Source organism: Megalops cyprinoides, chromosome 17 (genome assembly GCF_013368585.1).
Source record: "Megalops cyprinoides isolate fMegCyp1 chromosome 17, fMegCyp1.pri, whole genome shotgun sequence".
Lineage (NCBI taxonomy): Eukaryota > Metazoa > Chordata > Actinopteri > Elopiformes > Megalopidae > Megalops > Megalops cyprinoides.
This window is the reverse complement of record NC_050599.1, coordinates 3,470,716-3,497,753: the sequence shown is the minus strand read 5'-3', so window position 1 is coordinate 3,497,753 and position 27,038 is coordinate 3,470,716. Positions and strand designations below refer to the sequence as shown.

The window sequence follows — 27,038 nt, the reverse complement described above, 5'->3', positions numbered from 1 at the left end:
AGCGCTGGGGTGATTCTGTGCGGGTCAGTGAGCTATTAGCTAGCTAGCTAAACGAAACTAAAAGGACCGACCCACAAAAAAACTTTGTGCCACGTCAAGACATTCAAAGTGTTATGACAGTCGCTGAGGTACGACGGCGCAAGGGGAGATAAGCTGTCCTCGTAGTTTAAAGATACATCGCCTTGGCCGCATGTTGTGGGAACTTCAACCGACAGATAAAGAATCAGAAACGAGTATTAGCTAGCAACATAGCTGCAAAGCAAGCAAGCTAGCTAGCTGGCTAACTGCGGGGATCAGCGTCTGGACGATATCGGACATCAGAGCAACTGCCCTCTCCTCCCATCTCAATAGGAAATAATGGAGAGTAAATACAATCTCAAGAGTCCCGGTAAGCTGGAAAGCATAATAGCTAAACAGCTACATATACAAACTATTACAACGTGTTTAGTTACTTTGTCTAGCTACCTAGCGAACCGTTGGCATTGGCCGTGGGTGGGTTAGTCCGCTGTGTTTACAGTAGAAACGGATCTCAGCGTTAGCAGGATAGCTGCATCCACTTCCGTGTTGCACCCACGCCCTGGCCACCACAACAAGCCTTATGTTCATCATTTTATCGTGGGCAGGAGCTAATTTGTGTTTTACAGTGTGTGGTATCTTGGACCATTGATGAAACTGGGCTATGGCATGTATTCAGACATAATAACTAGCAAGATCGTTAGCATGCCGGTTAAATAAGGCCGGGTGGGTTGCTTCAGCTGTGTTATTTCTAGTCTGTCAATTAGATTGCTTGCAAGCCAATGATACTGAAAAGATTGAGTTACACTACATTACATTACGTTATTGGCATTTAGCAGACGCGCTTATCCAGAGCGCCTTACATCGGTTACAATGTTTACATGTCACCCATTTATACAGCTGGATATTTACTGAGGCAATTGTGGGTTAATCACGTTGCCCAACACAGCAGCAGTGTTCCAGCAGGGACTCGAACCAGCAACCTTTCGGTTACGAGCTCCTGCTGCTGCTCCTTATCGCTATGCCACACTGCCACAACCTAGGTGTTGTAGGTGGATAGCTAGCTAAACATTAGTCCTTTGTGGTGAACCAGCTGTCAAGCTAGCCTGTTACTATTCATCTGTTAACGTTACTCATATTCAACTCACTCTATCATTCTACCCGCTAGGATTTGTTGCGAGCCACTACAACTCTAAATACATTCAAATTGTTGAGGCTACGTTAACTAGGTTAGCTTCTTCATAGTGGCCACCTGGAACCACTCCCATCCCATCGAGACAATTTCATTCCATAGTATGTTCAACTGTAGTTTTAATTCTTCTTTATACCTTTGACGTGGGTGTTGTAAACGTCAGTTATGTTTCTGTGTTGCTAGCTGGATAACTAGCAGTAGTTTTTGAGTTATGCGCATCTCCGCTAATTATGCCGTGGTCCTTCAGTCATCAGAAATCTAATGATGGAAGATGACAGAACTCGCGGGGGTGGGAAAGAACTCGTGACTGTTGCTTCTGTTTTGGGTTGCAGGCTGGAACCCCTGCGATCTCTTCACAGCTCGGTGAACTTGAGCATACTTTCAGTGCATCTCAAGTATTCCAAACATGTACATTTTAGGACACAGTTTTCCACACAGTAATCAAGTAAAGTCAACTTGAAGGTCTCAGCTTCACCTAACACTTTTTTGTTATGTATGGCCTCACCAACAAACGTTCAGCCCATAACTGCTGTTTCAATAAGAAATGGATAAATAAGAGTGAGGGGAAAAAAGCCACAAATTTAGTCAGAGTCAGTTACACATGAAATATTAATACTAAAAGAGCTCTAAGGTTTGGCTGTTATTAAAATCCCGAGGGTGAAATATTTTGAGCCACTGTGATAAACATGAAGTTTCCTACAGTTCCTTCCTCTGTTGTGTTTTATTCCCTCGCCACTCTCAGATAAAACAAAACTAATAATTAATAATCGTTTTATCCATAGCTGATATATATTGTTGTCATTTAGGCTAAATGCTGCAGCTGCTTGTAAAACGTGACCGTAAAGCCAGAGGTTGAGGTTTCCGTGCTGCTGGTTTCTGAGATTCACGTGTGCTCGTAAACATCCCTGTGAGTCACAAATAAGAAACAGAAAACTTGTGCTTTCCCTTCATCCAGTCACTATCACGTTGTGAAGTGGGCCAACAGAAACTGATCTTGATTTGAGCTCAGGTACCTCTAGAGATGGTTAATGTGACCAAACCTATGGCTGAATCCAGGCTAGTGCACATTATTAATAACCATCCTAGGGATTCTCTTCCTAGTGCAGATGTGCCACTCATGCCTTTCTGATTCACCCAACCATCATTTTCGGTTAATGTCCAGACAGACACTTTCGCCGAAGTGTGGGCTGGAGCAGACGAGCCGCTGTCTGTGGAAGGAAAGGCCGAGACGGGCTGCTAACCGTCTGCTCTGCAGTTATTCACTCATTCTCGAGTGGCTTTATCTGCACTGGTATGCGCTGCCATTTCGCCAGTATTTCTGAATAAAAGGGAAAAAAAGGCTGTGCCTTAATTTGCTCTCCTAGAAAGCCTATCAATCTTAATTGTTAAAGTTAATTGCTTTATTGTAGTATTGGCATTTAGCAGGTGCTCTTATTCATTTATACAGCTGAATATTTACTGAGGAAATTGTGGGTTAAGTACCAGGCCCAAGGGTACAGCAGTAGTGCCCCAGTGGGGAATTGAACCAGCAACCTTTCAGTTATGAGTCCTGCTCTTTACCACAATGCTGCACTTATGCGAAACAAGAAACCTGTCTTATTTTACCGGTTTCCTACAGTTATTTGAGATTAGAACAGTCAACCCGTAGGTCTGTCATCTATCCAGATTTGCATCCATATATATTTGCTTTTAAATGAGAAGGGAAATCTTATCTTGTGCCTGACACCCCCCTGAACAATTTCCCTGGGGTTCCTGTTCAAATACTTACATTCTGACCAGAAAACGTCAAATTAATTCTCAGATAACAATGTTAGGCACATATTTTGCTCTAGTTCATCTTACAGCTATCACTTAAGATGTTGCTGTGTGGTTTACTGGAGCTTGAAATGAATTTTAAGTTTTCTGGAATGAACGATGAACTAAGCACAGTCTTTTGCATATCATTAAGTCAGGGCACATTTGTGAATGCTTGGTGCTTTCCAGGTGAGAATGTTCTGCTGCTTGCCTGTCACTGTTTGTGCCTTTTAAAATGTTCCAGTGTCCCATGACAAACAGTTTAGAGGGAAGTAGATGCAAATTAGATTTCCACAAATTTCCACACCTGAGCAGTACACATCAGATAATCTGACAGAGTTTCCTGTATCTTACCAAGCGTGCATCTTATCCAGAACAAGTACTAGAAAGGAGTAGAGTTACAAATATGATTGTACTTTACTAAACTGATTGATAAACACAGGACACTGGTTATATAAAATCAGTAATAAAGATGATGTTTTTGACCTGGACTGCAGGTTGAAGTCACATTTCCTGATTTGGGGGAGAAAAAAATCGCATGGCATTGGTGACCCTGAAGGAGCATTCAGCAGCAGATACGAATGATCCAATGCTGATAATACGGAGAACTCTTTTCTGATCTGGGCTTGTGGACACTGGGAACTCCAACTGGCTGAGGTGCTGCCACCAATTGATTTCACTCTGTATGACCTGAGGATCTATGTCAGTGTTATATCCTAAGCAGGCCAGTGGTTACATCCACATAATCCGCTCTCACATGTTACTCGAACACGGAATTACAGCCTATTTATAGTTATATTTAACATCAGTTTCTATACATAGTATCTTGCTTCTTGCATATCGAGGATTTTGTTCAGTGCGCTGGATTGTAGTAGCTTTATGTATAATATAGCTTCATAAAACTGTAATGCAGTGATGTCCTGTATTTGTTTTTTTATTAGTTTGGTTTATTTTAAACCAGATATGTTTTATGGCATGTGTCAAGTACATACATGGATGACTAGGGATTATAGTCTGCACCCTGTAAGCCAGGAAACTATGGCGGTACCATAGCTCAACATAAACACCTGCTTCTTCAACAAAGATGGTCATTTAAGTACAGAACACATTCACCCACAGGGAAACAGTTGTAAAAGAGTGTTAGCATTTGCTGGAGTTGAAGTTAACCTCAGCAGTTTGTTTTTTAGCTTGGTGTTATACAGGAGGACCACATGGACACGTGGAGCGCTCTGTGGTCTGACAGTCAGATACAGCTGTGTCGCATACACGCTCCAGCCTGTAGCATACAGACACAAAACTTTCCATCGCCTCTCTTATCACAAGGTCGCTCTGTAACAGGTGCTGCAGGTGGAACAAGTCACTTTGAGCTAGAAATGGAGCCAGTCTGCAGCGTTCTACTCTGAGACACACAGCTGTCTCATGGGATGAAGTTGTCTAATTTGTGAGGCTAGGCTGTGTTCTGTTTCAAGTGTGCTTCTTCTACACAATCCTGTCAGTATATACTGTAGATTTCAGTCTCATTTTGGAATGCATTTGTCTTATTGATTTTTTTTCTCCATTCACTAAAATAGGTCAGTTTTCTGTGTCCTACAAGGTACACAGTTTCTAATTGTGCATGCACACTCGGTGCAGTTATTGGCTGAGAGCATTTGACCATCTACATATCCATGTGGTTGACCTCACACATCTGTTTTACTGTAATCTCCTCTCCTGGTCCTTTGGCATGTTTAGGGTTCATCCATGTTTTTAATGTATCTTTAGTAATGTTGGCATTTCTTTGAGAATCTTTATGATGGTTCCTACACCTCAAACACCCCAAGTGCTTCTCTAAAACTGTGTTTTGATGTCTACCTTTTCAGTTGGAACACGTTTCACTTCCTAATAATACGCTTGCAGTTTGTACTTTGAGAGCGCTGGGTGTTTGGCATGTTGACTGGTTTTCAGATAATGTTTCCAAATTCTGGCAGAATGATACTCCTGCATGGCTCCACAGGTTCACAGCTACTTTGTGAAAAATTTGCATTACTTACTTCAGCACAGTAAGTGCAAAGCAACTGCTCTTTGTCCTGGTTATGGTTCATGTCTACAGAGAACTCACATTGTTTGGTTTCCTTGTACTTGTCAATACAGTGATGGTGAATATAACTGTGAGGTGAAACAAGGGGTTTCACCATTATAGTTGTTCTGCCACAGTGCACTCGTCACTAGATTAGTTCCTGCAGGTCCACCTGTACAAACTGTCTTGCCTTTCTAATCTAGCTCTATTATTTCAGTGATCTGATCAGCAACACAGGATGCATTGAAATTCAGGCTGCCATATTGGGCTGCATTGTGCCTGGTCTCCACTAGCTTGTGTCCGGGTTCAGTGAACTATGGCCATGTTAAAAATGCCATGTCCACTATAACTGTAGGGTGTCTAGCTGTAGGTAAGGTGTGATTGAAAGCAGGCTGCTACAGGTATGATTGGTTGTCGGGTACTGGGTGAGGCCAGGGCATGGTCATGCTAGGCTTCGCCAGAGGAAGCGCGTTTATGGAACCAGTGAAGGGGGAAGTCACTGGCTGAAAGCCCAGTAAATAATGCACCCTCCCACAGATAGAGTGTGGGGAACTGCACCCTCCCACAGATAGAGTGTGGGGAACTGCACCCTCCCACAGATAGAGTGTGGGGAACTGCACCCTCCCACAGATAGAGTGTGGGGCACTGCACCCTCCCACAGATAGAGTGTGGGGAACTGCACCCTCCCACAGATAGAGTGTGGGGAACTGCACCCTCCCACAGATAGAGTGTGGGGAACTGCACCCTCCCACAGATAGAGTGTGGGGAACTGCACCCTCCCACAGATAGAGTGTGGGGAACTGCACCCTCCCACAGATAGAGTGTGGGGCACTGCACCCTCCCACAGATAGAGTGTGGGGAACTGCACCCTCCCACAGATAGAGTGTGGGGAACTGCACCCTCCCACAGATAGAGTGTGGGGAACTGCACCCTCCCACAGATAGAGTGTGGGGAACTGCACCCTCCCACAGATAGAGTGTGGGGAACTGCACCCTCCCACAGATAGAGTGTGGGGAACTGCACCCTCCCACAGATAGAGTGTGGGGCACTGCACCCTCCCACAGATAGAGTGTGGGGAACTGCACCCTCCCACAGATAGAGTGTGGGGAACTTCATTTCTGTGCATGCAATATTCATATTATTATATTATTATTATTATATTATTATTATTATTATTATTATATTATTATATTATTATTATTATATATTATATATATATTACTAATCAGGGTTTACTTGGGTGCATAGTTTGTTCTTGACCGAACGACACACACGCGTACATTAAAATCTGTCAAGTTTTTGCTGGCGTCCTGTCTCACTAGGTATCTGTTAGCTTGTGACTAGCTAGGTGGTTTTGTTTTAGCTAGCCAGTTAGCACTTGCGCTGGTTGCTACTTGTTTACCACAAAGAGAGAGGCAAGGAGTAAAAAAAAAACGTATACCCCTGAAGTCCCTCTGTCTGTAGCTGGCTGCCTCTCAGATTAATGTAGAGAAACATGGTTTAGGCTGAGCCGTGTTTGCTGGGGTTATTGACCTGCAGGCTAGTGAAAGCGGCCTCTCAGAGCAATGCTAGCGGTAGTGTGGCTGTAGCATCAGCATGGGCCTCGCAGGACCCTCAGGGAGCAGAGATCTGAGGGCTGTGTGTGATAAACCCATGCCTACTCACACCTGTATGGAGATGGAGCAGGGAGAACAGGTTCTAACCCCCGGGGGATACCTTTCCCTCTCTGGCGGGAGGAACAGGCGTGTCTCGTGAGGTCGGTGGCCGTTACGTAAGCATGTCTCCCCGCTCACTGGACGAAGCAGAAATAGTCTCCGGCGAGCGCTAAAATGCGTTACGTAAGACGATTTCACGCTCAGAATTATAATCCCTCTCCCCCTCGGGGACGCTGACCGGGGCCCTGTGCGCTCCGCGGGGGCCGGGGCCCATCTGGGAGCCGAGCCCCTGCCTGTCACTCTCACTCACTGTTATTACGCTGGGGGGGGGGGGGGAGGTTTGGGAGTAACAATCCTCCCGAAAAAAACAAGGGTGGGGGCCATGCTGTCAGACCGGATCGAGGCGTTTCCGCCAACTCCGCCAGGGAGCCGGGCAGCCGTGATGATGGCCGCCCCCCCCCGCTGGTGGGCAGGGCCATCGTGCCTCTCGAGTGGGGGTGTCACAGCAGTGTCGGGGTGTGGGGACAGAGACAGGGGGTTCACACCTGTAAAAGCCTCCCGTCGTACACCCCTGCACCCCTGAGTGTCTCCAGGGTGCCTCGGTGGCCGGCAGACCGCTCACCAGCTGCAGCTGCTGAGTTTGCACCACTTCTGAAAGTGTTTTTTTACGGTTTCAGTTAGTTCTGTGCCTTTCTGTGTTTTTTTTTGGTTTCTGTTTGTTGCAAACTTCAGAGATCAATGCGATGAATCCTTAGAGTGGGAAGCTTTCTGAGGCGTAAACAAGGTGCCCACCTCTCTCAGTGACACTCTGTAACCTGCACAGTTGCAGTTAAATACAGCCATATCAGATTATTTCTTTCCGAACATTTAACAGGTGTGTAAGCCCTGTATTTCTCTCAGTATAATATGCCACTGCTGAAGAGTAATTATAGTAATGATGTAATGATTGTGTTGTTAAGCATTTAAATCTTAAGAACTGTTTGATTGAAAAGCTTCAGGAGTGTTTAATTACAGGTATATGCGGTTTTTTTATAGCGCTGACACACTGCCATGCTGGTGAATCAGGCTGAAGGTGAACTGAAGCCGAGGTCCCTCACAAGCAAAGCTGCATGGCTTCCCACACCGGCTTAATCAGGGATCTCTGCAGGTTAGCAGGATGTTGGCTGTAAGCATTCGTCAGGTTACACTTCCGAAAGCCGTTTGACTCTCGCGCTGGCCATCCGGGACAAGGCTACCCCTCGCCACGTCAGTTTTCCCCAAGACCAAGCCGATTTGACCGCCCGCGCACGGAAAAAAGTGGAATAAACTCCTCGGGCCTTTTACAGCGGCAGAGCCAAAGATTTTGAGGCGTGCGTCTCTTCAGATGAAGCAGGCGTTTAATCCCCCAGACCAAATGAGTCTGACTGCAGGACATGTGGTTCCAGCGCAGTGCACAGCCCCGCTCGGAGCGAAAGGTTAGATTAGTTTCAGGACTGAACGTTCACATCGCCGTGGCGACAGTCATCTTTTACGTAACGTTCCATTAAACCAATTGTAATGCCGTGTAAGCGTACGCATGCCAAACTTGCCCCGAGTTGCCGCATAATATGACATTATGGATGCGCATTGTCTGAAGTTGCAAGAACATGCTGATCATGCATATGCTATGTTTGGGTCAAAAGTAAGAGGCAAACATAGAAGCAAGCAAGCAGTGGGGAAGGCTGTAATTAGTGTGGGAAGAGCAGAGCAGCTCCCACACGTCAGGAGAAAGGTGGAGAAATGTGTCACGAATAAAGCGTGACAGACTGTGAAGGTGTGAGAAGCACTGCCTGTGGACGTGCGGAGGTCTGCAGTGAAAGCACGGGCCGATGTTTCACCTCTGAGAGCTGCAGCAGTGCTACGGAGGCTGTTCTGAGCCCTCTCAGGAAATAAGCTTTTCTTTTTCCCCTCATTTCTTTGCTTGTTTACTGTTGTTTTGGGGAAGATTAAAGTTATCCAAATCCCCGTGAAAGCCCGGAGTTTATTCGGGACACTGCCACACGGTAGCTGTTCCAGACCAAGGTGCTGCTGGGATATGCCAAGAGCGTGTGAACACATCACGAACCGCGAAAACCGCTACTCTCTTCACTAGCAGTTCTGCCACCTTCCAGCAACCCAACCCGCCGGCTCTCAGAACACCTGTCACAGGAAGCTTATCACAGCTGCACACAGGCAAAGGGTAACCCCTGAAGGGATCAGATCCAAAGAGGTTTTTTTCCAGAACCGACCGCAGTCCAACGTGTCAGTCTGGGAATGTGAAGCCAGTCATTACAGAGAGTGTGATGATTTTCATGTCGGATCTGTGTGTTGTTGAGATCCAATTACACATGCACCGAACTCCACTTTACTGATACGCAGTTGTCATCACACTGGAAAGACTTTTCTCACGTCTCAGTGACCTGCTGATCACAGTTGAAGTGTGAAAGACTATTATGTTATTTTTATCTCTCTCAGTTTATGACAGGAATTTAGGAGTTCTTGTCATCCAAAAGAAGAGATTATTATTATTCTTGTTATAATTCTTTCATCAGCTTGATCAGTTGATCAGGTTTAACCCTTTAATTTTTGTGTTAGAAAGTAACAATTCCAGGAATGTGAGTTGATTTTTTTTCTTTCTTTGTTTTTTCTTTAGTAGCGTGAGCGGCTTCCCTCAAAGACAGTGTTGCTTGTGGCACATAAGGCTAAAAGCAGCTTTCTCGCCCCTACACTCACATTGCACAGGGAAATCATGCACCCCATCAGAGTGGAACTCCTTGCTGCCTTAGTTGCTATGGCGATTGCATCAAGCAGTCAAACAGTTATTTTAGTACAGAACAGTGGGTTAGTCATGGTCTCCCATACATTCCTTTAATGGTTCATTCAGGTAGCATATCGAATGACTATATATGCAGGAATGGATGTCATTATAACAAAGTTTAAATAAAAATCAGATACTGTTAATGTGTCAGTTAATGCGCTAATAAAAAAAATCATGTAATTAATTTTGTATTGACTGGCAGCCTGAATCTAGTCTGAACCAGTCTGTTTAAATGTTCTCTGCTGCGTGTCGGAAGCGGAGCTGCAGGAACGGCACCTGTGAGGATTCTGTGTGCGTTGCGGCTCTGCAGAGACCTGTGGCAGGGTCTGCTCTGACGCCTGCAGGACACGCCGTCGCTGCGGGACACGCCGTCGCTGCGGCTGTGGCCCCGCCGTCACTGTGGGCGCGGTGCTTCTGCGCATGTGCTGCCTGTGGGGGCACAGCGGCAGGGAGCTGCCGAGGCACTGTCCTACTGCTGCTGTCAGAACCGCATGCGCACACACACACACACACACACACACACACACTCACACGTACATGCATCCACACACACACTCACACACACACACACACACACTCACACGTACATGCATCCACACACACACTCACACACACACACACACACACTCACACGTACATGCATCCACACACACACTCACACACACACACACACACACACTCACACGTACATGCATCCACACACACACTCACACACACACACACACACACACACTCACACGTACATGCATCCACACGCGCACACACACACACTCAGCCATATGCACATCCAAGCACAGACATGCGTGCGCATGTATACATGTAGACACACATGCATGAGCACATACTCACAAGCACACACACACATACACATGTACAGCAACATGCACAGCCAAGCAAAGACATGCATACACATGTAAACATGCGCATGTGTGCATGATATATGTATTCCCGCTTCTCAGCCATGGTTTAAGCTCTGTTACAGCTGCTGAGCACTCAGGGCTGCTTAAATGTATTTAAATTCCCAACTTAGTAATATCACTTTTGAGTCAGGTTTAGGCTTTTAGGCTTTTACACACAGTCTGACAGCATGTTGTTCAGCAGGGTTTTGGTAAATTTTACCCTCGCTGTTAGATCTGTACCTTGCAGTGCGGACAGCTGTGTGTAGGTGCGCTGAACATCAGAGACACAAACTGCACAAGCTGTTATTGAGGTCTGGAGTGGGAGCTTTCAGCAGAGAGCACGCAGAATAAACCTCAGTCAGAGCATGATTTCAGCATTTTAAAAGCCGTAGCTCTCTGTCGAATGTGGACGGGAATGTTTTATGTTGAATTTGGAAGTTATTGCATGCTGAGTCTCGGTTTTCAGTCATGCTTTTCGGTTGGCGTTCTCTTTATTGCAGGAGCGACTCTCTCTAGCTCCCTGTTCCCCCACTTTGCAGACAGGCAGGTATTAAGACACTTCCCTGATTATAACATGTATGTACTGTATTGCCTCAGATACATGCAGTTCATGATTGTAAGTCAGTCCCCCTTTCCACTGCAGGTCAGATCATGACGATAAGAGGAGTTAGCGTCTCTCTCACTGAGGAGACTCAGCCGCTCAGGAGCCCAATGACAATATGACTGTTTTAACATTTGCAGTAATACTTATACAGAAGGACAGCTTAATTATTGCTTTTGCAGAACTTGTAAGTGGTGTTAGTGGTGGCATATTGGAACTATTTATTGGATTAGAAACACCAGCTGTAGTTGATAAGGAAAGGTAAAAAAAAAGAAATTAGTCAATAAAAAATTTAGAGCCATGTTTTTTCCACTTTCACAATTATGACTAGTCTACATCTATAGAGTGAGCTGCTTTTTTAAAAGGTATATTTTGGGGAAAAACAACCTGGCCTTATTTTCAGTGAGGAAATTCAATATGCTTATGCTTGTATCGGTGACTGAGAGTAGACTTCTCCGCCCCCAGTTTTCCTGCATGGCCCCATTCTGCCTGTTTCTGCTCGGTGAAACGGGTCCTGGACTGTCATGTGACATGCCGCCACATGTGTGCCTTTGAGCACTCTGTGTTTGACAAATGGCTGTCAGATACTGTGAAGTCATGTCACAACGCTGCGTGGCTGTTTCGACTCATTGATATGATGATGTTTGCGTGAGTAGAAACTCACCTGTTCGTTTGAGTAGAAACCTGCCTGCTCGTTTGAGCAGAAATTCACCTAATTTGAGCAGAAACTCACCTGTTTTTTTTTTTTTTTTTTTTTAGTAAAAACTCATCTGTTCATTTGAGTAGAAGCTCACATGATGGTTTGAGTAGAAACTCAATTACATCTTGTGTAAGCTGGTCTTTGGCCAAATGTAAAGACGTTCACTAAATACGACCAACTTGTGAAGGGAAGGAAGAACGGTATTTGTTCCTTATTTTTATTATTAAAATGAGACATGGGCAGTGAGAAACAGCAGTCTGTGATGGCCCCCACGCTGTGATTGCTGCAGGGAGCTCAGACGGCAGGAGGCGGTTTTTCTTCATCAGGGGACAGTAGGATGTGACTCTGGCTTCTCTGCCTGATTTCCCAGGCCTCCTTCTGCCACTTCCAGCCCCTTCCTTTCTCTTGTGTGTGTTTTTCTGCTCAGGATCTCTGATGTTTTCTTCCCTGTCTGAGGTCAGCTGGGGTTTTGTGGCAGTGTGGGGCCCCAGGCTGTATCTGATGCCGCACGTGTTCCTGGACCCTCATGTCATTTGAGCCCTTTATTTTGCAGCCGTTTGCTGACATAGCTGGGTGAAGCCCTGACAGAGACAGGACGTGCTGATATCTGTGTGAGGCTGCTCAGAGCACTCCACCGCGGCCCCAACGTCCAGCCACACTCAGGGCCTGTCCCACAAGCTCAGTCCAGGTCATTTCTCCCCCCAGATCAAATCCACAAAATTCACTTCTAAACCAAGTACAACCATTCCACTTTAATGGTTTTATACAAATTAATAAATAAATACACACACACACACGCACATATATATATATACACACACTATATGGATAAAAGTATTTGGACAATGCTATGCTTCCAACTTTTCGGCAAACAGTTTGGGGAAGGCCCTTTTCTATTCCAACATGACTGTGCCCCAGTGCACAAAGCAAGGACTATAAAGACACGGTTTGATGAGTTCGGTGTGGAAGAACTTGACTGGCCCGCACAGAGCCCTGACCTCAACCCCATCAAGCACCTTTGGGATGAACTGGAACGGAGATTGTGAGCCAGGCCTTCTTGTCCAACATCAGTGCCTGACCTCATAAATGCTCTACAGAATGAATGGGCACAAATTCCCACAGAAACACTCCAAAATCTTGTGGAAAGCCTTCCAAGAAGAGTGGAAGCTGTTATAGCTGCAAAAGGGGCACCAACTCCATATTAAAGTATTATTAATGTATTTGAATACAATGTCATTACAGTCCCTGTTGGTGTAATGGTCAGGCATCCGAATACTTTTGTCCATATATATACATATACATATATATTTATATTTATATATATATATCTCAATGAATTCAATTAGTTAGTTATTGCCTTGCACTGTATCTAAGCTGGAATGACCTTTTTAAATTCATACAGTGTGGGTTGTCACTGATGGCAGTGTTTAAATAAAGACGTGTGGGTGTCAGCTCTGCACAGTCAGTCTAAAGTTAATTTCACATTGTTCCCAATATCAAATTAAACAATATTTCCCTGAAGGCTTCATATCTCTGTTCTGCATTTTTCAGTTGGCTGTTACTAACCCTAAAATGGCAAGGTTTGCTAACTGTGTGCATGTATATGTGAAGAATTCTGTTAACGTGCCTTGAGCGGTTGTTTTTCGGAAGGCTCTCTCACACAGTGGGTCAGAGGTCCCTTACGCCACAAAAGGTCTTAGACCTCAGTGCATGTACTGGATTCCCCAGCCCTCTGTCTGGGGAAAGGGCACGTCTGTGTCTGAGTGATGTGGAGTGTGTAGGTTTCATGGAGACCAAAGGTGAGGTTTCCAATGCTGTTGAAGTCTCAACTCGCCACCTGATGTGTGGTGTGGCGCAGAGGTTAAGAGGAGGGCTGATAACCGAGAGGTTGCTGGTTTGACTCTCTGCTGGGACACTGCTGGTGTTCCCTTGGGCAAGGTACTTAACCCAAAGTCACCTCAGTACATATCCAGCTGTATAAATGGATACGGTTGTAACCTATGTAAGTTGTTCTGGTTAAGACCATCTGCTACATGACAATAATGTAATGATGTGAACTTCAGAGTTTCGCTCAGAGCAGTGAGGGCAGACAGTCCCAATGTCAGTCCTCTCATCCCTGCCCAAGGCAGCCCTGGCTGTCAGGGTATTTCACTCTCCACATGAGGATGTATTACATACCATACACAGGTAGATACTTTTCACTTCTTCCTGGAATAATGCAGGTGGTTCTGATATAGCCGTCCGTTCCTAAACCTCGGTGCCAGGAAGCACTTCTGTCCACAGCTGTTTGTCACTACGTAAAGACATGGGCGTCAGCTTCCCTTTCAAGGAGACCAGCACAGCCACGTGGATCTGATGCCCTGCCCCCTCTTTTCTGTCACCACTTCCGGGTGAAAGTGCCGCCTGTCTTCGGCTCGGATCGCCGACCGCCGCAGGCTGAAGTCGAGGGGTTAAAAAACCGGATGTGACCGCTGTTTTCGCCAGCGTAAAGCGCGTCACTCGTGTCGCGCTCGTTGGTGCCGGGGACAGTGATTAAGTGACACAACATGTTTACATCATTACGCTGCAGTGCAGATCGCCTGAGGACCCCCTCTGCCTTATTTTAGCAGCCTCTGTCTAACGCTCCGCTTCCTGCTCTCAGACGCTGCGGGCATGCCGTCCCGGCTCTCCTGGCCTGCTGAAAGTGCACCTGCTGGCGGTAGCGATACACGTGGCCCGAAAGGGACTGGCTGTTAGGAGCCGGGGGAAGGAGACGGCCGTTCCGCTGGTGACTGCAGGCCCTCAGAGCAGCAGTGCAGCCACTGCACACTCCGTGTCTGTCCGTTATCATCCCGTCACGGTCTGCAGCGCTTTTCCAGCCCTGCGAATCGTAAATCAGATGTCAAGTCAGTTGCCAGCGGTCTGTGGATCAGCAATTCGCTGCTGCCCTCTGAAGTGGAGGGAATAAAAGCTTTACCGTGTGTCAGTGGAGGTGGAAATCAGGTCAGCTGGAGTGAGTGTGTGACTGTGTCTGCCATGTTTGCCCCGCGCGCTTCAGAGTTTCACTGTTTCTTTCTTTTCTGTGAGTGCAGCGGTGAAGAGGCTGATGAAGGAGGCAGCTGAACTCAGAGACCCCACAGAGCATTACCACGCCCAGCCACTAGAGGTGAGGGGGGAGAGGGGGGTGAGAATACTGCCACACTCAACTACTGGGAATGAGGGAATGGCACACTACTACACTCACTTACTGGAAGTAAGGGAGAGGGAACACTACCACACTCAGCTACTGGACTAATCGGACTTTCTTGTGTTCCTGCAGGACAATCTCTTTGAGTGGCATTTCTCTGTGCGAGGACCTCCAGACTCTGATTTCGATGGTGGCGTGTACCACGGCAGGATTGTACTTCCCCCTGAATATCCAATGAAGCCCCCCAGTATCATCTTACTCACTGTAAGCCCCCCCACCCCACCCCGCCCCCACCCAGCTCTCCCCCACCCTTATCCGCTCATAAGGTCCGCCCCCCTCATATCACTTTGTGTAACCAGTGTCACAAAAAGGCCATGACTTTACTTGTCACGGTCATGTAGGATTTGGATTGTAATATCGTAAGTCAGGAACCCTCTCCTCACTGGACTGTATGAATCTACAGTCAAGGCTGTGGAATGGATATGTTTGTCAGACTGTGTCTGGGCCTGCTATATTCTCAGGGCGGAGATGCCCAGAGAGTTCTTTCTGTGCTGTTATCGGTGCTGGCCCTCTAGGAGTCTCTTGCTTTGGAGACGCGGCTGAAAGTACGCCGTGGTTACTGTTCTAGTGCTGTCAGTTCTGATCGCCTGACGAGCAGCTCAGAAGTCTGCTGCTGGAGACACTTTGCACCGCGTCCGTCTCACCGGCTCTCTTTTTCCCTCTGTCTGTTCCTCTCTTTGCCCCGTCTCTCACTCTCCCTCTCCCTCTCTCCCACTACCTCCCTGCCTGTCTGTCGGTGTGGTAATCTCGAGGCCTTTCTTTCAGCCCAATGGGAGATTCGAAGTTGGGAAGAAGATCTGTCTGAGCATCTCTGGCCATCACCCTGAGACCTGGCAGCCGTCCTGGAGCAGTAGGTATCCCTGGAGCCGGGCCTGTACCCCCAGCTCATATACCCGTCTGCTGTCATGAGCTCCGCGCTCCATCTCACCTTACCTCAGTAATACAGCATCAACAGGCTAACAAGGGGTTAATCGCGTTCAGTATAAAAGTTTCATATTATTATTCAGATCACAGCCGAGCTGAAATGAGTTTGGGGAGGGAAAGGTGTTCCTCCAGACCAAACTCTGTTTTCTCCCCTGATTTTGTTTGGGTTTCGTTGGAATTGGAAGCAGTGAAATGAATAATTCAAGTGTAGTTGTCTAAATTCTGAGTCGGGATTGGACATACACTTTGAAAACTCAGTGACAGCCAACCGCGCCACTTAAATCTACACTTTCAGTTCGGTGTTTTTTATTCTGGCCTGTTTATTTGTGGCCATAGTGAATTAATGTCTTTTTCAATGAATGTGTTTCTTTTTTATTGTGTGGTATAACAAATAATTGAATCAGAAGAAATTCAGTCAAAGTTTATGTGATTACTGGTAAATCTGGAATTTTATTACAACTCAGCTATATTTTATAATAAAAACTGATCAGTTTATGTCAAAGACATTGCATTGAATTGGGTACAGAAGTTAAACTTAGGCACTCACAAATAGCCTGATGTCCTTGTATCAATGGGTCACATGCCGCGTGAGATCCGAATGAATCTGTTATTTCCTCTTATGTGATATATCTGATATTCTTCCCTAGCAGAGAAAGTTGGATAACGTGTTTCAGCAAGTTTTCCGTTTCAATGGTCAGCAAACGGGACCGCTCTGTGCGCCTGCGTGTTATGCAATTTGCCAGTTACAGGAAATAGTTTTTTTTTGTTTCCCTCCAGGAATCAGTTTATCCTGACCCTCTGACCAGTATTGGAAGGCTTGTTTTTGTGTAGTCTTAAAGGAATAGTTCACAGTTAACGTGAGTTAGTAGGTAGTTCCTTACCTTGATTATAGTGGATATCCATACCAAGATAATTCTTCGTTAATCAGATTTTCTTAATTTCTGTTTGAAAGCCTGATGTGTCTTTTCAGACTAACTCTCCTACTGCCTTCTGATTACGCCCCCTCCTCATTTCTGGATATATGCACAGTTACATTTGCCAATTATGTTGGGTGTTACTCATTTATTAAAACATTCTTTATCCATTAAATACACTTCAGTAGACATATCACAGAAAAAGCTAAAAAATAAAACCCTTAAAACACAGCCCTTAAACCATTGCTCTCTGTCTGCTGAACAAACCTAAATTAAAGCCTAAAGCCTCACAGAATTATGAGATATACCACTGGCAAATGTACCGGGCTCTCCATTTTTGGTTTAGGCCGATCTCTGCAGGTACAGCCTAGTTTTGAATAGTATTAATCATGGATGAATAGTATTGATAGTATATTTGAACAGTATTATTCATACCAGGTGTGGCACTGAGAGGTCAGCCAAAGCATGGCACAGCCAAAGACCCTCATTTTTTATGCAAAGTGCCTGCAATTAGTGGATGAAATCTCATTAAAGCATAGTGCTGGGTTCATTAGAGCCAAATTAATCTAGCTGCCTGATGTGATATCAAAATTAATATTCAAAATGTAAAGTCGTGACACATTTCAGTTTGCAACGGGCATTACTCAGCTATTTAAGGCATGGCAAGGGAAATCAGGAGTGAAGAATACAAAAGACACGCAATTAATTTTGGGAACACTTTAAGTCAAGTAATTGCACAGCTTGGAAATCTCCTTAAAGGGAGGGAATGCCATAAAGAATTTTTGACTAAAATCGACATGCTTATCATGCTTATCAGGTCTGCTGTGCAGTCTGCTCTTAATGAGATAAGGTTATATGTGCTTTACTGTGTTGAATTTTAATATACCTGTATTTCCTCAGGCTTTACGCTGTTTGACTCTTTTTTGGGTGGGAAATAAAGACGAAGAATGATCAGCTCTACGGTGCATTATGGGAACTAATTCTCAAAAGCATTTAGACGTATTGCAGTTGGCTGTAGCCAGAAATGTTCAGAAATATCAGAAAAAATGATCAATTTAGAATAAAGAATACTTGGCAGTCCTGAAACACTGAGGCCCTCTGTGCCTGGTTTAAGGTCTTAGGTGGAGATTGGGCGGAAATCGGACCCTCAATGAAAGTTGCAGGGAGTTACAAGCGGGATGATTGTTCATGGTGCTCCTGCACCAGAGAGGGGGAGTGCGGGGTCAAAACGATGGAAAAGACATGGATTGAAACATGTCCCTTGGTTTGCAGTATGCTTGTATGCTAAACTGTAAGATCAAGAACAATTTTTTTTAGTGTTCATGGAATTTTGGAATAAAATCACCAAAACACTGTGAACAGTGTAGAGCTATCAAGGTTAAAATATTTTAAATGTAGGAATTTAAAATATTTTAAAATGTTTAAGCAAGAATATACTACCCAATACCAATACATACCTTCACATAAAGGTCTGAGGACGTACAGGGGGCTGTGTGTGTGCGCGTGTGTGCGCGTGTGTGCGTGTGTGTGTGTATATGTGTGTGTGTATATGTGTGTGCGTGTCTGTGTGTATATGTGTGTGCGTGTGTGTGCGCGCGTGTGTGTGTATATGTGTGTGCGTGTCTGTGTGTATATGTGTGCGTGTGTGTGTGTCTGTCTGTGTCTGTGTGTGTTAAGTGCAGTAAGAGTGACTGGAAAAGTTAGACGTTCTGAGCTGGACTCCGCTTGCGGATGACTTGATGTCTCATGATTGGGGGTATATTGTTGACAGGAAGTGCAGTAGACAGTTTACCGTTGCAAAACATAACTTGCCGACGGGGAGCAATTATTCCAAACAAGAGCAGTTCATATTGGAAACGCTATAATATAATCATGCTATTTATTTTCCTTCTGCAGGGTGTTGCAGTATTCAGCCCAGACATTACTGAGAAAATGGACAATAATGATTATTTGCATAATAATAATGCTTTACAATAAAAGAAAAGAGGAAAAAACACCAAATAATGCCTGACAAATACAAAAATGCAAAAAGCACAAATAGCATTTCATTCAGTGTCAATACTGGGAAATAAGAAGTCTTGTTGCACATTTGGATGTTAAAAATATCTGCATTGTGACTTCAGCCATTACATCATAATGTATCTAGACTTCAGAGGCACTTTGGGTCACTTGGGGGAAATTAAAAACAGGGATTACTTGATTGGATGCACAGAGAGTTTAAAAATCTGTCTTGTAAAGGCCCTGCTCTTCTGTTTGAGTTTCAGTTAAATATAAATATATAATATCAATAAATTAAGGCAAACTAGTGATATTTTTTGAGAGGACAGCCCTAAGTGCCCTTGAAGAGGCTTTTAATTTATCAGCAGCAGAATTTGTGAAGCAGGCCAGTGTAGAAACCCAGAGGAATGAACTGAAATAAAGCTGATAGTGTGGCTGTGAGTCCGTTTATCGTTATCAGCTGTATACTAGAGGGCCTCTGATGTCTATGCGGTGATACTGATATTAAAACTCCCCCGAGACAAATTGGAGAAATGTTCGCCTTGTCAGAGAGAGGATTTTTCGTGGGGAGCCACAGTTGGGGGGGGGGGGGGGGGGGGGGGGGTCTGTCCTTGCCTGTCCCGGTTCCCGTAGATCCAGGCTTACATCAGGAAAAACTGAATGTTACTCACTGTTATGTAACAGGGGTGTTGAACTTGACCAAATGTGCTCTGTTTTTTTTTTTTTCTTCAGTTGAATATTCTCATTTAATTCTGCACTAACATGTTTTTTTATTTCTTTTTTTTTTTTTTGGTCTGTGTCTTGTTTATTTCTCTTTCAGTAAGAACAGCACTAATAGCCATAATCGGATTCATGCCAACCAAAGGAGAGGGCGCGATAGGATCCCTTGATTATACTCCAGAAGAGAGGAGAGCTCTTGCCAAAAAGTAAGATTCATCAGATCAAAGCCCTCCTGCTCGTAAGCTTGCTCCAGTGCGTTTTCAGGGTACTCGAGGGTGGATGGGGGTGTGTGCTTTGCATAAGTAAACGGAGCCTGGCATTCACTACCCTCAGTAAAATAAGAAACGCACCGTAAGTAGCTACACGGGTCTCCCAGGCGGTGTTATGCCATTAACTTCTGAACCTTGCTAAGCCTCACCACTTCGGACGGAGTTTTATTATTCATGTGATTTTGTGTTTTTTAATTAATTTTTTTTTTTTTTTTTTAACTTCTTTTACTGTAGTGTTTATTTTCCTGAGTGTTGTACATAACAGCGATCACGCAGAATCAAGCGGAGTTTTAATCACTGTGTTTGTCGTGCACATGAAAAGGGTGTCTTTCGCTAAAGTGCTGTTGGGTTCTCTGATCTTCCTCTGACTTTTTTTTCCTTTGAGCAAATATAAAAAGAAGTTGATGAAATTTAAGTTAAAAGAGATGGGATCTAAATGACTGACTGTTTCAATAACATGCTCAGATGGGGAGTCTTTAAGGAGTGACTCTTTCATTAACACAGGAAGATTGGATGTGACAAGACCAGCGCTTTTCCCGTCTATAAATAAGCCGTAGCTTGTCTTACTGATGAAAGTGTGTTTTTTCTCCCTCCACAAAGGCCGCGGTTTGCACAGCGATTGGCTTTGTTTTTGATCTCTTGTTTGTGCTCTCCTGTTAATTGCACGAGCTGTCACTCTGCAAGGGCCCGAAGCATCATCTCAGCGAAGCTTTAATTCCAAATTTCCATATTAATGTGCACTCGAGATGCTGCGCATTTCAAACCGAGCGGCTGTTCAGGCCTGAAAGGAGCCCGTAAATGCGTCCCCTTTTTGGGTGATGAGGTCAATTCTCCCAGGCAGCAAACACACATTAGATGCATTGTGTCGTTTTGAATGCCTTTCAGACAGCTATCATTTAGCCTGTCATTAGCCGGGAGCGTGACCTTTTCCCAAGCTGGAGCGAAAATAGCTGTTTTGTATTTGTTGACTGGTGTTTGATCCGATGTGCACATGATTGGGGTGTCTGCTGTGACAAGGATGGGTCGAGAGCTTGCCTCCTCTTGGGTCACCACAGTGATTCCTGCAGCTTCTGTCTGTCAGTTTGGAGATCTGAGTAAACGAGATGGACAGAGGTCACGGCCTAGCGCTCGTATGTACTTATGCAAGGCGTCTTCGCGCCTCCAACATCTGCGTAAACTCAGGGCCTCTGCGGTTCTGCACACACCATCATTACTGCATGCTCAGAGCCAGGCAGTGATCCACTCCCTGGGAGTCTTTTTTTTTTTTTACATAACTCGTCTATGCTCTTTTTGACCAGGTGATCCCGCTGAATTAAAATGGAGCAAAGGACAGTACAACACTTCTGATGAAGTAACCGCGTAATATTATTAATATTTAATAATATTAAACAGTACAGCGTGCGAACCCCAGTGAAGTCATATGCAAGACCCTTTTTTAATCTGGTTTTAATACCAGATTATACCTTGCTTAAAACATTATTGTCAGTGAGAAACTGTATTTAGTTCAATTACATTTACCAAGGCCTAAGATTTTCAGTGGTCCAGACAGTGTAGCGACTGGTCAGTCATTACCCAAATTGCCGCTGTCTCCCTCTTATATCACAGGGAGTGCATAAGCTGGCTTTCCATATCTTAGGAACTGCATTTGTCTGCAGTATCAATTTAAAACATCTGAGTCACCTGGGCTGCTGTGTTATAAAACTGGAGCTGAGGCTGTCAGGGGGTTCCGCGGGTTTTTGCATTAATAGCTTTGAGAGCATTAGGAACTTTTGGACGAGAGAGAGGCATAAAATCACCCAGAGCACCTCAGGAAGCAGCGGCACTCTCACCTGCCGCTGGCAGTGTGCCGGCAGACGCAGTTAAACCGCCATGCGGAGCAGAGGCAGGGGGTAACCAGGCAGGCGGGAGGGCGAGGGGGCAGAATTGGGTGACCCCCCTCGGTAAATGCCTCACAATGTGTTGATGATGCGTCTGGCGCGTGTTGATGATGCGTCTGGCGCGTGTTGATGATGCGTCTGGCGCGTGTTGATGATGCGTCTGGCGCGTGTTGATGATGCGTACGCCTCTGCCCCCTCCCCCAGGTCTCAGGACTTCTGCTGCGAGGCGTGCGGGTGCTCCATGCGCACCGCCCTGCTGGCCCCCACCTCCAACAGCAACCCCAGCCAGGAGGACCGGGAGGCCAAGGAGCTGGCCCGCCAGATCAGCTTCAAGGTGCAACCCGCTGATACCCATCACCTGACAGCCCAGCGGGCCTCTGCTGCTCAAGCATAACATGCACACAATGTGGATACTCATGAACAAAATCATCCTTCTACTAAACAAACTGTGTGACTATAAAGTCCAGCACATTGCAGTGTAGAAGAATCCAGTGTAGCACATTACATTATTGCCATTTAGCAAACGCTCTTATCCAGAGTACATAGGTTACAGTTTTTCACATGTTATCCATTTATACAGCTGGATATTTACTGAGGCAGTTGTGGGGTAAGTACCTTGCTCAAGGGTACAACAGCAGTGCCCTGGTAGGGAATCAAACCAACAACCTTTTAGTTACGAGTACTGCTCCTTACCACTACACCATGCTGCTTCCCAGTCTGGGTAGAAGAATGTGGTATAACACATTACAGTGCGGAAGGATGGTGTACATGGTACATTATAGTGTGGAAGGATGGTGTACATGGTACATTACAGTGTGGAAGGATGGTGTACATGGTACATTACAGTGTGGGAGGATGGTGTGTATGGTACATTACAGTGTGGAAGGATGGTGTGTATGGTACATTACAGTGTGGAAGGATGGTGTGTATGGTACATTACAGTGTGGAAGGATGGTGTACATGGTACATTACAGTATGGAAGGATGGTGTGTATGGTACATTACAGTGTGGAAGGATGGTGTGTATGGTACATTACAGTGTGGAAGGATGGTGTACATGGTACATTACAGTATGGAAGGATGGTGTGTATGGTACATTACAGTGTGGAAGGATGGTGTACATGGTACATTACAGTGTGGAAGGATGGTGTGTATGGTACATTACAGTGTGGGAGGATGGTGTGTATGGTACATTACAGTGTGGGAGGATGTGAAACCGCACATTACAGTGTGGAAAGATGGGGCATAGGAGATTACATTGTGGAAGAAGGTGGTACCGGAGATTACATTGTAAAGAATGTTGCTGGCTGTGTTTCTTTAGGCGGAATCTAGCACCTCCAGCAGAGCCAGTGTGACCCCAGCAGCAGCGAGCCAGACCCCCACAGACACCCAGGCAGAGGCGTCCACATCAGCGGGCCAGGAGAGCACAGAAACGGCACTCACTGAACAGGTGAGACACTGTCCACAACACCACACACTGAACAGGTGAGACGCTGTCCGCAGGACCACACACTGAACAGGTGAGACACTGTCCACAGCAGCACTACACACTGAACAGGTGAGACACTGTCCACAACACCACCACACACTGAACAGGTGAGACACTGTCCACAACACCACACACTGAACAGGTGAGACACTGTCTGCAGGACCACACACTGAACAGGTGAGACACTGTCCGCAGGACCACACACTGAACAGGTGAGACACTGTCCGCAGGACCACACACTGAACAGGTGAGACACTGTCCACAACACCACACACTGAACAGGTGAGACACTGTCCGCAGGACCACACACTGAACAGGTGAGACACTGTCCGCAGGACCACACACTGAACAGGTGAGACACTGTCCGCAGGACCACACACTGAACAGGTGAGACACTGTCCACAACACCACACACTGAACAGGTAAGACACTGTCCACAACACCACACACTGAACAGGTGAGACACTGTCCACAACACCACACACTGAACAGGTGAGACACTGTCCGCAGGACCACACACTGAACAGGTGAGACGCTGTCTGCAGGACCACACACTGAACAGGTGAGACACTGTCCACAACACCACACACTGAACAGGTGAGACACTGTCCACAACACCACACACTGAACAGATGAGACACTGTCCACAACACCACACACTGAACAGGTGAGACACTGTCCACAGCAGCACCACACACTGAACAGGTGAGACACTGTCCGCAGGACCACGCACTGAACAGGTGAGACACTGTCCGCAGGACCACACACTGAACAGGTGAGACACTGTCCGCAGGACCACACACTGAACAGGTGAGACACTGTCCACAGGACCACACACTGAACAGGTGAGACACTGTCTGCAGGACCACACACTGGGCAATACGTGCAAGAAGCAACTGGACTCAATCCGTTTCTGTTCATATAGGTGAGAGACACCTGGCCAGATGCATCAGCTGTGCATCACCTGTACATCAGCATCTGTATAAAGCTGTGTCTACCACACACATAAGGGCTGATGACTGGCACTTCTAATGGAGTAACCTTCCCGTCATACATTGGCAGTGAACTGAGTTGGCAAGAAGTGGTTTTGTTGCAGTGCTGCAGTAGCCAGGTGGTTAACTCCATCACACCCAGTAAGGGTTTCGTAGTGGCAGCCAGCAAGGCGTTCCCTTTTAACACAGGCTGAGCCGTACGGCCTCGTGCCAGCCGACAGTGACTGGAATCCCAGATGGGCTTTGTTCCAACAGGGACATGCTTCTGTGTGGGAGCGGTGGTCATGGAGGTGAGGCGAGCCTAATGCGGTATTGGTGATGGCCGAAGTGGGCTGCAAAAAAGGGGAAAAAGCTTTAAAATGAGCAACAGTGCCCAGGGTCTGCAGCACTTAAACCACCGGAGTGGGCCTACAGGCCCATTACACTGAAAAGTGCATCGGAGAGGAATTTGGCAACAGGACTCAACAGGAGAAAAAAAGAATGATAAAAGGGACTATGTGCCACTTTGATGGCATGGAATTTATCGCATGGCTTCAGAGTGGCCCCGAGTTCCTGTCCAAACCTTGTTTAATGGCTCCCAGGGCGTTCAGCTACTGAAAGCCTGTCCGCACTGCTGTGCCCAGGGGTTACGGGTTCAAACCTTGGCTGGGCAATCCAGGTAAATGCGCCCACCCCGATGTTTTCTGTTAGACCCTCGTGTCTGTATGACAGGTCTTTTCATGTCACTGGGCTACTGCCTTCTTCTCATTGCCAGATGCAGAGTCCCAGTTGCAGATTTATCCTAATGGAATACAGAACGCTGTGCTTTGTTTTGGGGAAGGGTGTAGATGTAAACGTGTATGATCAGTTAAGTGATTGCGCCGGTCCAGAGGAAATGGTTGGATTGAGAAAATGAGCTCGCATGTGGACCCCCAGGTTTGCACACAGGAGAGGTAGAGAAGGAGACCATATTCACAAGCTGTCTCCCTGCAGAGCCGTTACAGGACTATCGCTTCCAAAGACAGTGGCTGCAGGAAGCCAAAAGAACACTGTCGGGCCTTAGCTCAGCTGTATGCTTTGATGCGGGGCTAGGCGGGGCTAGGCGGGGCTAGGCGGGGCTGGGTGGGGCTAGGTGGGGCTCGGCGGGGCTGGGCTCTGAGGGGAGGGGCTGTAATGAATTGTGCAGTCCTTCAGGAGCTGGGTCACTGCAGCGCCAGTGTCAGAGTGTTCTTGCAGTTCCTCGTTCTCCACGCTGCGGCCGTCACTGTGGGGACTGTGCACTGGGAGAACGATGTGCACATCCCCTACAAAGAAGCAACATAAAGCCCTGCAGCTCCCGTAGCGGCCACGCTGCGGCCATTACTATTTATACGCCCTGAAAAAAGGCATCATGAAGGCCCTGCAGCATAGCACAGCAAGTGCAGAGCAGGTCAAGAGGTCAGGGTGAACAGCAAACTCACAGCACTGCCTCCATTTTAGAGGCCTAGTGAGTGTGCGGATGCTTGCACTAGCAGTTTTCTGTACCTCTCGCACTGAGAAGGAACCCCAATAAAAAGTGCTACATGTGCAAATTTAACCTCACAATTTAAATAAAATAAATGCGCAACATTTTCCCCCATGTCAGAATATTCTGATTATATTACAAAGAATCAATTTCCATCAGAAGTGCCAGAGAGCCTGCTCGGCAAAGAATCAATTTAGTAACGCTTCAGTAAGTTTCTAGACATTTTTATTCACCAAGAGATGGAACCATCGAAGTGCTGAACTATCATCAGTGCCAGAACTTCAGTCATCGAGGAGTTTAAACACAAAAGACAATCAACTGATCAGAGTCGGTGAAGAAGACATGCTTGTGAAATTGTTGATATCTAGCTCCGGATGGCTTGCAAAGTGGTGGGAACTATTCTAAAGTCATATAGAGGTTGCATACATCAGAGAAGACTTTAAAATGAGCTCTTTTGCCAAACATTGGGCAGAATGTTTACTGGTAGACAGACCAATCAGTGAAGACATTTTGTGTGCGTGAGTGAGTGAGTGAGTGAGTGAGTGAGTGAGTGAGTGAGTGAGTGAGTGAGTGAGTGAGTGAGTGAGTGAGTGAGTGAGTGAGTGAGTGAGTGAGTGAGTGAGTGAGAGAGTGAGTGAGAGAGTGAGAGAGTGTGTGTGTGTCTGTGTCTGTGTGTGTCTGTGTGTGTGTGTGTGTGTGTGTGTGTGTGTGTGTGTCTCTGTGTGTGTGTGTCTGAGTGTGAGTGTGTGTGTGTCTGTGTGAGTGAGTGTCTGTGTGTGTGTCTGTGTGTGTGTGTGTGTGTGTGTGTGTCTGTGTGTGTGTGTGTGTGTCTCTGTGTGAGTGTGTGTGTGTCTGTGTGAGTGTGTGTGTGTCTGTGTGAGTGTCTGTGTGTGTGTGTGTGTGTGTGTGTGTGTGTGTGTGTGTGTGTGTGTGTGTGTGTGTGTGTGTGTGTGTGTCTGTGTGTGTGTGTGTCTGAGTGTGAGTGTGTGTGTGTCTGTGTGAGTGAGTGTCTGTGTGTGTGTGTGTGTGTGTGTCTCTGTGTGTGTGTGTGTCTGAGTGTGAGTGTGTGTGTGTGCGTGTGTGCGTGTGTGTGTGTGTGTGAGATGCTGTTAACCTGCGTGTGCTCTGTGCTCCAGGCGGAGGCTCCCACCCCCAGTGTGGAGGAGGCGTCTGTCGCGCCCCCCAGCAGCAGCCGGCCCCTGAGCCCCCGTCAGCGCCGCGCCCAGCAGCAGAGCCAGCAGCCGCGCCGTCCCGCCTTCCCGCCGTTTCCCGCGGGGCCCCATCCCGCCCCCGACGGCAGCCACACGGGCTCCGCCGTGCTCATCGTGCTGCTCACCCTCGCCCTGGCCGCCCTCATCTTCCGCAGAATCTACCTGGCCAACGAGTACAAGTTCGACTACGAGCTGTGAGGCCCACCCAC

The 27,038-nt window shown here is 46.5% G+C and overlaps 1 protein-coding gene across 1 annotated transcript; it reads left to right on the top strand.

Annotated features, from left to right (window-relative positions):
- ube2j1 (ubiquitin-conjugating enzyme E2, J1) lies at nt 1–27,038 on the top strand. Its single transcript, XM_036549783.1, has 8 exons — nt 1–388; nt 14,799–14,872; nt 15,026–15,157; nt 15,719–15,803; nt 19,610–19,715; nt 21,860–21,989; nt 22,976–23,104; nt 26,755–27,038. The coding sequence occupies exons 1-8, from the start codon at nt 358–360 to the stop codon at nt 27,025–27,027; spliced, it is 960 nt and encodes a 319-aa protein (XP_036405676.1). The 5' UTR covers nt 1–357; the 3' UTR covers nt 27,028–27,038.